This window comes from Sebastes fasciatus, chromosome 4 (assembly GCF_043250625.1).
Source record: "Sebastes fasciatus isolate fSebFas1 chromosome 4, fSebFas1.pri, whole genome shotgun sequence".
Taxonomy (NCBI): Eukaryota; Metazoa; Chordata; class Actinopteri; order Perciformes; family Sebastidae; genus Sebastes; species Sebastes fasciatus.
The window spans coordinates 28,262,150-28,277,946 of NC_133798.1; the positions used below are offsets into that span (position 1 = coordinate 28,262,150).

Here is a 15,797-nt window from a genome sequence, read left to right on the forward strand (position 1 = left end):
TTTTCAGATAATAGTTAATTAATGACGATATTTGAATCTCGCGGTCGTAGCATCTGTAGTTTTATTTTAGAAGGAAGTAAAAGTATAAAATGTAGGTGAATATGATTCATAGATGTTAAAGACTTAAAGAGTTTATTTTCATATTAGTGGATGTAAAAAAGAATAATCTTTAATCAAATACATATCTGCAGTTTGAGGGTAATATCTTTGACACTAGTTAATTTCATATTCATTACTTCATGCTTGGACCCTTAATTATTCTTTTGATTCATCATTCAATGGACAAATTATCAACATGACAAATATCAGATGGCAGATAGTCATTCTTTCTTGGTCTGAAGGAAAAAAAAGGAAAAAAATGTTGATTCTTTCTGATGATAAATCGGTTATAAAAACGTGTACATTTCTGTAAATCGACCAACTGATGAATTAACTCGTTAATTAGTTCGGGGTTAAAAACCTGACGAGTAACTTCCAGGAGAAAACAACAAATAATCAACATGATGTGGAAGAAATCAGTCAAATGTGAAGATGATTAACGTTCAGCTTCAGTCATTCTGTAAAAACTGTGATGTCATCATATGAACAAGCCAATCAGCTGTCTCCAGGCCTCATTTCCCGGCGACCACAGACAGCTGGTCTCTGATGCGTCCCAGTCCGTCCAGTATGGTGTCCAGAGACTCCCGGCTCAGCTCCACCGTCACCGCGGAAACCGACTCGCTGCCTGCTGACGGACATGGATCCTCCATCTGAAAACAGGTCACACAGACACGTCAACAGACACGATTATAACCAGCAACGGACGCGATTACGATGAGCGACAGACACGATTACGACCTGCAACGGACGCGATTACGACCAGCGACAGACACGATTACGACCAGCGATGGGCGCGATTACGATCAGTGACAGACGCGATTACGACCTGCAACGGACGCGATTACGACCAGCGACAGACACGATTACGACCAGCGACGAACGTGACTATGACCAGCAACGGGCGCGACTACGATCAGTGACAGACACGATTACGACCAGCAACGGACACAATTAGGGCCAGCGACGATTGCGATTACGACCAGCGGCGGGCGCGATTACAATCAGCGACAGACACGATTACAACCAGCGACGGACGCGATTACGACCAGCAACGGACACAATTAGGGCCAGCGACGGTTGCGATTAAGACCAGCGACGGGCGCGATTGCGATCAGTGACAGACACGATTACAACCAGCGACAGACGCGATTACGACCAGCAACGGGCGCGATTAGGAGGAGTGACGGGCACGATTACAACCAGCGACGGATTCACAGCATCTTTTGTTTGCAGGAACAGCGTCCTCATCACTCTACAATAGAGGAAGGTAAGTACTGGCTACATCAGTTCATGTGAATGATGGACAGAAATTCACATGACCTCGGTACCCGGAGGACACGTGACCTCGGTACCCGGAGGTTCAGGTTGGTACCCACCTTGAGCTGAACCAGGCAGGTTGGGATGGACATCCGACTGACTGAGTCTGAGCCGGTCACCATGTCGACTCTCCAGTCCAACTCCTTCAGCTGGGGGAGGGAGACTACACACACAGACACACACAGACACACACACACACAGTTTAGAGCCTAACACACACACGCACTCTACAAAGATGGAAGATAAAACCTGAATCTGGATCGACTCACTCTGATTACTGAGAGCTTCTGTTCTCCATGTTGGACTGAAAGACATGAGTGGGAGACGTGTGATGTCATTACAGCCTGTAGTTACATCACATTCAGCCAACCAATAGGAAGAGGGGTAATCAATAATGCTTTACTTTACACATCTGTCATTTCTGAGGAAGAACCATGAAATTAGTTAATAATTATAGTACAATTAAAGAAATGTTTGATTGAAAATGTGGTGCAAAATTCAACAAATATGGAGAGTTAAAGTTTCTAATGAACAATAAATAATGAATATTTATTTGGAATTAAAGTGAGATTTTCTTTTAAGGAAATTCCATTTTTTTTCTTAAAATTAGTGCTAAATTACATCCTCGGAAATTATGGAGCCATAAAATAAAGTATCACCTGGTAATAAGACGCCTATGTTTTAAAAACCTAAATGTCTTAATTTAATTGAATGGAAAACAGTCCTCTGATCTATGGAGGACAGAACTTGCCAAAATCAATTAATAAATAAGTCATTAAATGTAGCAAAAATAAATGTAGCCATTAATTAATCGATAAAATATGACATTGATATTTCTGTTTTAATTTGCTTCTCTATTTATTTATCTTTGTATTTATTCCCTTATTTATTTCCTCTTCTGTTTAATTTTCCCTTTTATTTATTTTTTATTATTTTTAAAATGTATTTATTTTTGCACTTATTCTTTTATTTATTTTATAAGTATTTCTAAATGTATTTATGTATGTATTATGTGGACACACGTTGAGTAACAGCCTGAAATGCAAAAAGAAATGTAAAAAGAAAAGAATACAGAAAATAAATAAATCCATAAATACAGACATTTTAAATAAATATAAAATAAATAAAAAATAAGCAAAAAAAATAATAAATTTAAAGATTAATAATAAATAAATATTAGGGAAAATTAAACATAAGAGTAAATAAACTAGGGAATTAATACAAAGACAAAATAAATAAAGAAGCAAATTAAAACAGAAATATAAATTTATGTCACAATTGATCAATTAATTAATTAATGGCTACATTTATTTTTAATATTATTTTGCTATATTTAATGACATATTTATTTATTTATTGAGTCATTTATTTATTCATTTTTTATTTATTTTTGCAGGTTCTGTCCTCCATACTGAACAAAGCCAATGAAGTGACAATAAGATGCAACAAAATCAGCAACAAGACAAATCATGCAACGATCACAACCACGAGTCAGCACATACACGCAGCCATGTAAAGCAGACGTAGCAGTAATTATGAGGCTAACTGATGCTGATGATGTTGATGAATTATCATGTGTTATTAGTGACTCAGTCCTCTTATGAACAGAGAGAGATTCTGACTGACCTGTTCTCCAGCATGATCTTGGTGATCAGGTTCTTCAGACTGGAGTGGAACGAGTCGGGGAACAGATGGAGGATCTGCTCCGGAGAGCTGAGGTTGTAGAAGAGGACGTGGTGAGACAGAACGTGGAGAGACCGAACCAGCTGGAGGGAAAACGCACACACGCAGAGGTTTGATCTGTTTATTGTTAAGTCCAACATCTGTATATAGAACATTAAAGTCAGACTACTGAACGTCCATCATCACCAGTTTAGATTTACTCAGTTTTTAATTGCATTTTGTCTGACAGCAACCTCTTATTGTTCCAGAACAATCCATTGATAAACTACAATTAATCAAGAGCTCTGCTGCCAGAGTTCATTTAACAAGAAGAGTATATCATCCGTCACCTGCTCCCAGTGTCTTTTCGGATTGATTTTAAACTTCTTTTACTTGTTTACAAAGCTCTTAATGGTTTGGGACCAGCCTACATTACTAATTATTGGTTGTTTTCTAATCCTTAATGTCCTCTTAGATCCTCTGCTGCTGTTTTATTTAAATACAAACTATCACACAAAGTTTCTCTTACAGAAGGCTGAAAGAGAAACTCTGTGAGTATTCATTTATTCAGCATTAGGGCTGTGTATTGGCAAGAATCTGGCGATACGATAAGTATCATGATACAGGGGTTACGATTCAATATATTGCGATAATGTAAGCAACGCAATATATTGGGATTTTTCAGTCTAATTTTAGGAAAACTGTCATAGTATAAAGAACTAAGTACTTGTTTTTATTTATTCTCTTGTTTATTGACTTTACTGTAAAGCACTTTGAAACTACACCCCCTATGTGAAAGGTGCTTTATAAATAAAGTTCATTATTGTTATTTATTTAATGATGCATTTCATTCACAGACCTTTTTTTCTCCTCACTGCAATGTGCATTCACATTATTATGATGTTTAGTATGATGATTAAAGAGTCTTTACAGGTATTATTGTTCATGTAGCATCAACTGTTGCTCCAGTGAGAATTCACCTACCTGAGCAGCCTGGGCGGCAGGGATGCTGAGTGTAGCTGCTGTGGACTCTGCCAGCCGCCGACTCGGACCTCTGTGACTCTGGACACAAACGTCCTTCACTGCGTCTTTAGACGGAGCCTCAGGAGACAACAACAGCTCAGAGTCAACAACAACATCAGGAGCACAGCTGTGGACCAGCTCTCCTTCAGCTTCTCAGGTGGGAACATTTTCTCTGATTTCATTGAATATTGAAGATTTTTGTTGGTCAGATAATTCTGAGATATCAACTGAAATGATGTTTGCTTATATTAAAAAAACTAATATCGGACAATATATTAATATCTGCAGAGGTGGAGGAAGTACTCAGATCTTTTACTTCAGTAAGATTCAAGATTCACTTTATTGTCCCACATTGTAGGACATTAGGACTGGGCTTCAACCCACACTGCATCCATAAAACACACTCCACATACATAAAAGACAAAGGAAACAAGAAACATATCCAGGGACAGAATAATAAGAAAACATATACTGATGCTAAAATAGATAAAAATGAATAAATAAATGAAAACAATAAAAAAAGTGCTGCCACTGGAAAATATTCAATCATCAAGAAATAAATAAAAATAAAGTTATGTTGGTTTCATCTTGATTTCATTTTTATTTACTTGATCTAGTATCATCAACATTAAATATATACTTAAAGAACCAAAAAGTAAAAGTACTCATTCTGCAAAATAATCTATATTATATTATGTATTATGATTATTGTTGCAGCTGGTAAAGGTGGAGCTCATTTTACTGTACACTGCTTGGCAATTTGTGGATTTCACAAAGAGATCAATAAAGTCTTATCCTAATCTGTAATAATACATCATAATGTGTTAGTTAATTATATTTGGTATTATTAATATAAATCTGCAAAGTAAATAAAGCTGTCATATAAATGTAGAGCAGTAAAAAGTACAATATTTCCCTCTGAGATGAAGTGGAGGAGAAGTGGAAAGTAGTAAAAAATGGAAATACTCAAGTAAATTACAAGTTCCTCAAATTTGTGCTTAAGTACAGTACTTGAGTAAATGTACTTAGTTACTTTCCATCACTGTATATGGACTTCAAAACTGAAGTATTGTTTGAGCTCTAGAAAACATTTCAGCTAATATTTGCAACCCCACAATAATAATCCAACAAGATCCAAAACAAGAATATGATCTGACAGTTAAATTATAATAAATGGTAAAGAGGTAAAGGTATACAAACATTATAAAAACAATAATAGAGATATAAAAGAAGAGTGAATGGGTGAACATAGTGTGTGCAGTCTGTCAATAAATAAATGTAATATGTACATATGTGCAGTCTATAAAGTGGTATATATGATGTATAGTGTAAAGTAAGTAATGAGCAATTATAATATGTAACAACATAATCTAAAAACATAAGGACTAAACTCTTATTGACAGAGTCTTTATCTGAGTTTACATCCTGAACTGAATGAGATGCTAGAGGGCTAATTTAAGCTATTTATTCATATTAATCAGAAGTAATCAAACAACTACAATATAAACCAACAGATGGAGCTTCAGTTTAAACGCTGAGAGTTTATAAAGAGTGAATAATAAGGATGAATACCTTCAGAAGAAGCTGCAAGTTGTCGAAATGTTCGCTGGAGACAGCGGCCGCCATGTTGGCACGGTCATGTGACAAGGACACATGGCGCTACTGCTCATGGGAAATGAAGTGCGCTCAAGAAACCTCAAATTGGAAAGATAAAATCAGATTAAATGTATTTGTAGTGGAAAAGAGAAACAAATGTACAATAAAAATTAAAATCTAATCCAATTTTTTTTTTATTTAATTTAACAGCAACAATTAATACAATTACTTTAATAATATTAGAAGATGTTGAGTAAAAATACATGTATATAAAAATATGAAAACAATACAGCAGTAAAATAGTGTGTGGAAAAAAAGTAGTAAATTTAAAAAAAATAAAACATTTTATCACAACAAAATACTTTTAAAATCTAATCCAATAAATCCTACAGACTGATACCTGTAACAGATAATAAATAATAATAATCAGTGTTATTGATTTAATCTAGTCATTGATTTATTATTATATTTAGTTAAATAAAAAGTATGACTTTATAATAGAAAATGTTTAAGAAAACATTTTAAAAGAATGAATAATATTTTATAATAATAAAAGCATAAATAAATAAATCATAATAAAGGCTAATATGCTAATGGATTATTTAAAAATAACAGATAATAAATAATAATAATAATAAATCCCAAAATACAGTCATTGATTTATTATCAGATTTAATTGAATAAAAAGTATGACTTTATAATAGAAAATGTTTAAGAAAACATTCTAATTAAACAATAAATAATTAAAAAACATCATAAATAAATAAATCATATTAAAGGATATGCTAATGGATTATATAAAAAAATAAACCAACAATATATCTAAATAATAATTAATTACATAAATAAATAAAACTAGTCTATATAAATGTATGTAAAAATAAATAACATATATTTGTAATATAGAGATAAATGTTGCATTAAATGCCTGTACACAAGCCTCTGATTCAATATCGTAATGATGATGAATCTTAATTTACGGTAATAATACATTAATAATAGTTTAATAAATAATAATAGTGGGTGCCGGTGGCTCCAGCCGGAGCGGCTCGCTGCAGTGAGTCTCTGCGGGGGTCGGAGCCTCTCAGACGGGATGGAGTCTGCCGGAGCCTGCCGGTGATCCGCTCCGCTGATCTCCGGCCGGCCGCTGGTGTTTGTGTCCGGTCCGCCGGTGAAGATGTCGGTCTCCGGCATGAAGAAGCAGCTCCACAAAGCCAGCCAGGTAACCGGGTTAAACCGGGCTGTTTTATGAGGTGTACCGGGGGATGTAGGATCAATGTATTCCCTTCAGTGGATTTACTGCGACACGAGGCCTGCTGGTTCCGGTATCGATCCATCAGATCAGTATTAATGATAAGACTTTATTGATACATCACAATAAGTACTTTTAATGTTTCCATCTGAAAACCTGCAGTTTACCTGATATCTGATATCAGCCTGATACTGTTGTTGTTGTACTACTAGTACTACTACTGGTTACTACTGACTACTACAATCACTACTACAGTACCACTGACAGTACCACCAACATCTGCTACTATACTAGCATACTGATGCCACTTTGACTACTACAACTTCTACTAATACAACTGATATTACTACTTCTTCCAATACTTCTACAATACTGTTACCACAGCTCAGAAAATACTACTACAATACTATCAATACAGCTCAGAAAATACTTCTACAATACTGTCACCACAGCTCAGAAAATACTACTACAATACTATCACCAAAGCTCAGAAAATACTACTACAATACTATCACCACAGCTCAGACAATACTACTACAATACTGTTACCACAGCTCAGACAATACTACTACAATACTTTCACCAAAGCTCAGAAAATACTACTACAATACTTTCACCACAGCTCAGAAAATACTACTATAACACTATTACCACAGCTCAAACAATACTACTACAATACTATTACCACAGCTCAAACAATAATACTACAATACTATTACCACAGCTCAAACAATAATACTACAATACTATTACCACAGCTCAGACAATACTACTACAATACTGTTACTACAGCTCAGACAATACTACTACAATACTGTCACCACAGCTCAGACAATACTACTACAATACTGTCACCGCAGCTCAGACAATACTACTACAATACTGTCACCACAGCTCAGACAATACTACTACAATACTGTCACCACAGCTCAGACAATACTACTACAATACTGTTACCACAGCTCAGACAATACTACTACAATACTGTTACCATAATACTACTACAATACTGTTACCATAATACTACTACAATACTGCACAGATACTACTACCGTTCAGCCCAAAACTGCTGCTACTATTAGTCAGCGGTGGAAGAAGTATTCAGACCCTTTAGGCTAATAATACCACATGTAAAAGTACCTGGTTACAAGTAAAAATCCTGCATTGTAAATGTTACTTAAAGGTCTTATTGATAACATTTTTATGTTCTTTAAAAAATAATAATATATCCACAAAGCTTTTAGAAAGGTGCAGAATAAAAGTATGGCTTTTTCTGAAAAAAAATATTATGATTGTGAATTAATCATTTATAAATTTTGGCGTGTCCAAAATGAATGTTTTGTTTATCTCTGTGTAAGATAAAACTTCTATCAAGGCTTGTGAGCCAATAGTAAAACGACGTTGGTATCACGTGGTATCTGTGTGTCATCAGTTAGTGTGAAAAAATAACGGATAAATGGCTGAAATTGACAGTAAAAGTCTGGCAACTACTTCTTGTGAAGTGAATGCAATGGAGCGGGGGAGGACAATGTGACATCTAGTGGCTGAATGTTATCAATGTTATCAGTAGCACCTTAAAGTAAAAATATGTAAGCTGGAAAATGTAGTTAAAGTATTTGAAAGTAAAAATTACTCTGTGTGTATAACTGTGACTTTTATAGTATTATATTTAGATTTTATTAACTCTTCAGATGTTTTGGGTGCAAAAATCTTTATTTGAGTGGAGAAATATAAAGTATTAAATGGAAAAATTGCACTCAAGTACAGTACTTGAGTACAAGTACTTACTTACTTTCCATCACTGCTTTAATCATGTACAATTAGTACTAGTAGCCTACTACTACTACTACTACTGCTCCTATGATATGAATATAGTTACCTTTGATACCATTACTACTACAGTAACTACTGCTGATGTTCCTCATCTGTTCCTGCAGCTGCTGAACGAGCGGCTGATGGGAGCTGAAGGAACAAAGATGGACGATGACTTCCTGAAGATGGAGAAGGTAAAACTGTGAATACGACTCATCACTGTGTTCATTCAGAGAGCTCCATCAGATCAGAGCTGACTGCTTCATCTTTCTGTTCCATCTCTCTGTTTCTGTCTGTCAGAGTGTTGTTGTCATCCACTCTCTGCTGCTGGAGCTGCTGTCCAGAACCACAGAGTTCCTCCAACCAAACCCAGGTAATAAACACAACACTATACAGATGTTCCTCCAACCATCTTGTGTTACTACATGACGTGACTGTCTTTGTGTTTTCACAGCAGACAGAGCTAAACTGAGCATGCTCAACACGATGTCCAGGATTCGAGGACAGGGGAAGTCGGTGGGTTACCCGCAGACAGAGGGCATGCTGGGAGACTGCATGTCGCACTACGGCCAGGAGCTCGGAGCTGCTTCTGAATTTGGTACGAAGTCGGTTTAAGGAAGATATGATATTAAACATGTAGCTAACAGTGAGAAAAGGAAGAGTTTTAATCCTCTGTTAAAACTCCTCTTGTTGGTCCTGAGGTTCATCCTCTGGTTGGGCCTCTGGTTCATTCTTTGGTTCATCCTCTGATTGGTTCTTTTATATCTTCTACTGGTTGGTCCTCTGGTTCATCCTCTGGTTCATCATCTGGTTGGTCCTCTGGTTGGTCCTCTGGTTCATCCTCTGGTTCATCCTCTGGTTCATCCTCTGGTTCATCCTCTGGTTGGTCCTCTGGTTCATCCTCTGGTTGGTCCTCTGGTTCATCCTCTGGTTGGTGCTCTGGTATATCCTCTGTTTGGTCCTCTGGTTCATCCTCCAATTCGTCCTCTGGTTGGTCCTCTGGTTCATCCTCTGGTTGGTCCTCTGGTTCATCCTCTGGTTGGTCCTCTGGTTCATCCTCTGGTTGGTGCTCTGGTTCATCCTCTGGTTGGTGCTCTGGTTCATCCTCTGGTTGGTCCCTTGGTTGGTCCTCTGGTTCATCCTCTGGTTGGTCCTCTGGTTGGTCCTCTGGTTCATCCTCTGGTTCATCCTCTGGTTGGTCCTCTGGTTCATCCTCTGGTTCATCATCTGGTTGGTCCTCTGGTTCATCCTCTGTTTGTTCCTCTGGTTGGTGCTCTGGTTCATCCTCTGGTTCATCCTCTGGTTGGTCCTCTGGTTCATCCTCTGGTTGGTCCTCTGGTTCATCCTCTGGTTGGTGCTCTGGTTCATCCTCTGGTTGGTCCCTTGGTTGGTCCTCTGGTTCATCCTCTGGTTGGTCCTCTGGTTCATCCTCTGGTTGGTGCTCTGGTTCATCCTCTGGTTGGTCCTCTGGTTGGTCCTCTGGTTCATCCTCTGGTTGGTCCTCTGGTTGGTCCTCTGGTTCATCCTCTGGTTGGTCCTCTGGTTCATCCTCTGGTTGGTGCTCTGGTTCATCCTCTGGTTGGTCCCTTGGTTGGTCCTCTGGTTCATCCTCTGGTTGGTCCCCTGGTTCATCCTCTGGTTGGTCCTCTGGTTCATCCTCTGGTTGGTCATCTGGTTGGTCCTCTGGTTGGTCCTCTGGTTCATCCTCTGGTTCATCCTCTGGTTGGTCCTCTGGTTCATCCTCTGGTTTGTCATCTGGTTGGTCCTCTGGTTGGTCCCCTGGTTCATCCTCTGGTTGGTCCTCTGGTTCATCCTTTGGTTGGTCCTCTGGTTCATCCTCTGGTTGGTCCTCTAGTTCATCCTCTGTTTCATCCTCTGGTTCATCCTCTGGTTGGTCCTCTGGTTCATCCTCTGGTTGGTACTCTGGTTCATCCTCTGGTTGGTCCTCTGGTTCATCCTCTGGTTGGTGCTCTGGTTCATCCTCTGGTTGGTCCTCTGGTTGGTCCTCTGCTTCATCCTGTGGTTGGTCCTCTGGTTCATCCTCTGGTTGGTCCTCTGCTACATCCTTTGGTTGGTCCTTTGGTTGGTCCTCTGGTTCATCCGCTGGTTCATCCTCTGGTTCATCCTCTGTTTGGTCCTCATCCTGTTCAGGCGGTGCTCTGACTGTTATGGGTGAAGCTCTGCAGCAGGTCGCTCAGGCCAGAGACGTTCTGGATGTCAACGTTAAACGCACCTTCATCGACCCTCTGCAGGAGCTCCACAACACGGAGCTGAATGACATCAGGGTGAGAGCAGCTCATGTTCATCATATAAATACAGATATTCAGTAACCATGTGTAGGTGTTCTGACCATCGTTCTGGTTGGTTCCTCAGTACCAGCTGAAGAAGCTGAACGGCCGTCGGCTGGACTTTGACTACAAGAGGAGACGAAGAGGGAAAGTCCCAGCGGAGGAGGTCCATCAAGCCTGGGACAAGTTCATCACGTCCAAAGAGCTGGCGGAGAGGAGCATGTTCACCCTACTGCAGAGCGACGTGAGTCTGATGATGATAAACTCTGACTGACCTCAGATCTATTACTCAGAGGGTGATGTTTCTGCCTGCAGGTCGTTCAGCTCAGTCGTCTGGCCGCTCTGGTCGCTGCTCTGCTGGACTTTCACCGCGACGCCCACCGCATCCTGCTGGGTCTCCATGGCGACCTGCAGGTCAGGTGAGCTGTTCAACACCAGAGAGAAAACTTCAGCATCACCAAAATATAAACTATTCTACACTTAATTAACCATAAATACCCACAGAAATACTTTATCATGTGTACAAAGTTTATTAACTGCAGGAGCTCTAAATACAACGGAGAGAGATCCTCTGGGGAGCATGAATTTATCACTGTTTACCACCCGTCTCCCATCGCCCTGAAGGGGATTCTTTCACAACAATGACCCTCTAGCTGTACATTATCCCCCTTATTACACAGCTACTTACTTTAGGAATCAATATTTTTACACAAAAACGGTCCTCTAGAGTCCGACATCAGAACTGTATCCATAGCAATGGTCTGTTATACATAGCAATGATCTCTTATACAGAAATTACAGACTGCAGAAAGCCATGATTGACCAATCAGAATCGAGTATTCAACACAGCCTTGTAATAAAGATTGTTAAAATAAGGCCTTAAGTGTCATAAATGGAAACTGGTGAACAATAAGGTGCAAATTCAAACTATACACAAACCTCAAAGTAAAGAGTTAACGGTGAGGATCATAAGAATATACATAAACAGGTTGATTTGATGTATAGAAGATCTTGTCCTGATGTTGGCATTAAAATCAGTCACCTAAGTCAGAAGGGTTTATTTATTTATTTTAGACTCTCGATCTGGTTTCAGTGTTATTGCATTAAGTTTTAAATGTTCTGTATGTGTTGTAAACAGTCTGACTGCTGCCAGTAACAAACCAGAGCGACGGTTCAGACCCAAAAGGATCCGAGTCAGAAGTGAACACAACGGCGGAGTCGGATTTTACCAGCAGCCGTCCATCACAGCTCCAGTTCCCTCAGGTTACTCCTGTTGAAAATACTGTTTTCTCTCTCAAGTTTCTCTGGAATAAAATGTCTAAAAGATTTAGAACATATTTTTGTTATTCTGCGACAGGAGAGCAGTTCACAGTGTTACCGTCCCGACCCGGCAGTCCCATCTCCTGTTACGGTAAGAAAATACTCACAAAGGTGAGATTTATGTTTTATTTCAAATGTTTTCAAACTATATTTTTGGGTTTCACTAGAGAAGAGACTTCAGGGATGAAGACTAACAGGTTGGTTTGTTAAAGGGACAGTGTGTAGGATTTAGTGATTTAGTTTTGGCCTGGCTCAGAGGCCATCCATACCATAATAACACCAGTTTAGGGGCAACGGAAGTCAGACGGCGGCTGGCGGTACCACGGTTTAACACTATGTGGCTCACGTTACCGCAGTTTCACAAGCGTGTCAGAGAACTACGATGTTCTTTAGGTTACGTAAAAACGTGAAAGTCTCTCTCTAGAACCAGTGTTTGGTTTGTCCGTTCTGGGCTACTGTAGAAACATTTAGGAGCAACATGGTAGACTCCATGAAGACGACCAGATTCTTAGTTTCAGGTGATCATACACAGGCACACTTCAGGGCGATCGCCCTGTCAGGGTTTATTTAACAACAATGACCCGCTAGCTGTACATTATCCTGCTTATTACACGGCTACTATCCTGCTTATTACACGGCTACTTACTTAATAAATCAATAATTTGACACAAAAACAGTCCGCCAGAGTCTGACATCAAAACTGTGTCCATAACAACGGTCTGTTACAAATAGCAACGGTCTGCTATACATGGCACCGGTCTGTTATATATAGCAGTGGTCCGTTATACGTAGCAACAGTCTGTTATACATAGTAACGGTCTGTTATACATAGCAACGGTCTATTATACGTAGCAACGGTTTGTTATACATAACAACTGTCTGCTATACATAGCAACGGTCTGTTGTACATAGCAACGGTCTGCTATACATAGCAACGGTCTATTATACATAGCAACGGTCTGTTATACATAGCAACGGTCTGCTATACATAGCAACGGTCTGTTGTACATAGCAACGGTCTGCTATACATAGCAACGGTCTATTATACATAGCAACGGTCTGTTATACGTAGCAACTGTCTGCTATACATAGCAACGGTCTGTTGTACATAGCAACGGTCTGCTATACATAGCAACGGTCTATTATACATAGCAACGGTCTGTTATACATAGCAACGGTCTGCTATACATAGCAACGGTCTGTTGTACATAGCAACGGTCTGCTATACATAGCAACGGTCTATTATACATAGCAACGGTTTGTTATACATAGCAACTGTCTGCTATACATAGCAACGGTCTGTTGTACATAGCAACGGTCTATTATACATAGCAACGGTCTGTTATACGTAGCAATGGTCTGTTGTACATTCTGTTACGCATAGCAACGGTCAGATAAATGTAGTGGAGTAAAAAGTACAATATTTCCGTCTGAGATGTAGTGTAGAAGTAGAAGTAGAAAGTAACAGAAAATGAAATACTCAAGTAAAGTACAAGTACTTGAGTAAATGTACTTAGTTACATTCCACCTCTGTTTAAACCTGCTAACAGTAAATACTTTCTCTCTCTCTCTCTCTCTCTCTCTCTCTCTCTCTCTCTCTGTCTGCCTCGGTGTCTCACGCCCAGCTGACAGTCAGCTGGTCCTGGATCAGCCCTGCTGCCGGGCGCTGTACTCCTTCCACCCGAGCCACGAGGGCGAGTTGAGCTTCAGCGTGGGCGACGTCATCGTCCTCACCAATCAGGTCGACGCCAACTGGTACGAGGGCAACGCCGGCGGCCGATCGGGACTGTTCCCCGTCAGCTACGTGGACGTGCTGGTGCCTCTGCCGTTACCATGACGACATATTAGAAACACACCAACGCTAAACGCAGACATCACATCGTACGTGTTGAGCGTGTTTCTTTCAATGATGCAACTCATCAGCTTCTGATTTGCACTTTTTTCACAAGCGGCGTGTCTGTTTTACTGGGAAGGAAGGCCATAGTTTCTACTGTAGAGCGCTTTAGTTTCTACTGTAGAGTGCTTTAGTTTCTAATGTAGAGCGCTTTAGTGTCTACTGTAGAGCGCTTTAGTTTCTACTGTAGAGCGCTTTAGTGTCTACTGTAGAGAGCTTTATTTCCTACTGTAGAGAGCTTTAGTGTCTACTGTAGAGAGCTTTAGTTTCTACTGTAGAGAGCTTTAGTTTCTACTTTAGAGCGCTTTCGTTTCTACTGTAGAGAGCTTTAGTTTCTACTATAGAGAGCTTTAGTTTCTACTGTAGAGCGCTTTAGTTTCTACTGTAGAGAGCTTTAGTTTCTACTATAGAGAGCTTTAGTTTCTACTGTAGAGCGCTTTAGTTTCTACTGTAGAGAGCTTTAGTTTCTACTATAGAGAGCTTTAGTTTCTACTGTAGAGCGCTTTAGTGTCTACTGTAGAGAGCTTTAGTTTCTACTATAGAGAGCTTTAGTTTCTACTGTAGAGCGCTTTAGTGTCTACTGTAGAGAGCTTTAGTTTCTACTGTAGAGTGCTTTAGTTTCTACCGTACAGTGCTTTAGTTTCTACTGTAGAGCACTTTAGTTTCTACTGTAGAGAACTTTAGTTTCTACTGTAGAGAGCTTTAGTGTCTACTATAGAGAACTTTAGTTTCTACTGTAGAGAGCTTTAGTGTCTACTGTAGAGAGCTTTAGTGTCTACTGTAGAGAACTTTAGTTTCTACTGTAGAGAGCTTTAGTGTCTACTGTAGAGAGCTTTAGTGTCTACTGTAGAGAGCTTTAGTGTCTACTATAGAGAACTTTAGTTTCTACTGTAGAGAGCTTTAGTGTCTACTGTAGAGAGCTTTAGTTTCTACTCTAGAGTGCTTTAGTGTCTACTGTAGAGAGGTTTAGTTTCTACTGTAGAGAGCTTTAGTGTCTACTGTAGAGAGCTTTAGTGTCTACTGTAGAGAGCTTTAGTTTCTACTGTAGAGCGCTTTAGTTTCTACTTTAGAGAGCTTTAGTGTCTACTGTAGAGAGCTTTAGTGTCTACTGTAGAGCGCTTGAGTGTCTACTGTAGAGAGCTTTAGTTTCTGACCTCATGTTAAACTTTAAGCTATAAAAACACCCGTCAGTAAATACTGTATAGACATGTTTAGACTAAAGTGCGTGTTTCCCTTTAAGACTTTTACCTTAATTTCCTGCACAAAGCGACTCCTGCCTTCACATTACTGCACAACATCAGAATGATGCTGTCTGCTCTTATGAGTGGGATAGACTGCAGACTGCTGTGAATAGACCACTATCTGGGCACTTCCACTATAATGTATAATTTCATGATAAGAATAAATAAAAGATACTATTATAATTATAAGTAAGTTTAATTAACTCTAATGTTTAATAGTTAGTAATCTGCTGCTACAACGCTTGATTGTGTCCAGTCAGACGTGTGAGAGGACTACTCTATACGTTTGAATG

The 15,797-nt window shown here is 39.2% G+C and overlaps 2 protein-coding genes across 2 annotated transcripts; one reads left to right on the top strand and one right to left on the bottom strand.

Annotated features, from left to right (window-relative positions):
* Nucleotides 1-115: 115 nt before the first annotated feature.
* commd9 (COMM domain containing 9) lies at nt 116-5,790 on the bottom strand. Its single transcript, XM_074633419.1, has 6 exons — nt 5,674-5,790; nt 4,063-4,179; nt 3,043-3,182; nt 1,686-1,720; nt 1,476-1,579; nt 116-749 (listed from the first exon to the last, which is right to left on the bottom strand). The coding sequence occupies exons 1-6, from the start codon at nt 5,725-5,727 to the stop codon at nt 612-614; spliced, it is 588 nt and encodes a 195-aa protein (XP_074489520.1). The 5' UTR covers nt 5,728-5,790; the 3' UTR covers nt 116-611.
* Nucleotides 5,791-6,724: 934 nt separating this feature from the next.
* On the top strand, nt 6,725-14,959 carry sh3gl3b (SH3-domain GRB2-like 3b). Its single transcript, XM_074633412.1, has 10 exons — nt 6,725-6,919; nt 8,887-8,955; nt 9,062-9,134; nt 9,216-9,359; nt 10,913-11,046; nt 11,135-11,293; nt 11,365-11,468; nt 12,188-12,312; nt 12,407-12,460; nt 13,995-14,959. Exons 1-10 carry the CDS (start codon nt 6,875-6,877, stop codon nt 14,204-14,206), a joined length of 1,119 nt encoding a protein of 372 aa, XP_074489513.1. The 5' UTR covers nt 6,725-6,874; the 3' UTR covers nt 14,207-14,959.
* The last annotated feature ends 838 nt before the right edge of the window (nt 14,960-15,797 follow it).

What these genes read in the sequence shown, in the direction of transcription:
- sh3gl3b (XM_074633412.1), top strand. Translation starts at nt 6,875, where the DNA reads ATGTCGGTCTCCGGCATGAAGAAGCAGCTCCACAAAGCCAGCCAG. An exon ending in ACTTCCTGAAGATGGAGAAG is followed by an intron (nt 8,956 to 9,061) that starts GTAAAACTGTGA and finishes TCTGTCTGTCAG; the next exon opens with AGTGTTGTTGTCATCCACTC. An exon ending in GTTCCTCCAACCAAACCCAG is followed by an intron (nt 9,135 to 9,215) that starts GTAATAAACACA and finishes GTGTTTTCACAG; the next exon opens with CAGACAGAGCTAAACTGAGC.
- commd9 (XM_074633419.1), bottom strand. Translation starts at nt 5,727, where the DNA reads ATGGCGGCCGCTGTCTCCAGCGAACATTTCGACAACTTGCAGCTTCTT. An exon ending in ACTTGCAGCTTCTTCTGAAG is followed by an intron (nt 4,180 to 5,673) that starts GTATTCATCCTT and finishes TTGTCTCCTGAG; the next exon opens with GCTCCGTCTAAAGACGCAGT. An exon ending in AGAAGCTCTCAGTAATCAGA is followed by an intron (nt 1,580 to 1,685) that starts GTGAGTCGATCC and finishes CTGTGTGTGTAG; the next exon opens with TCTCCCTCCCCCAGCTGAAG.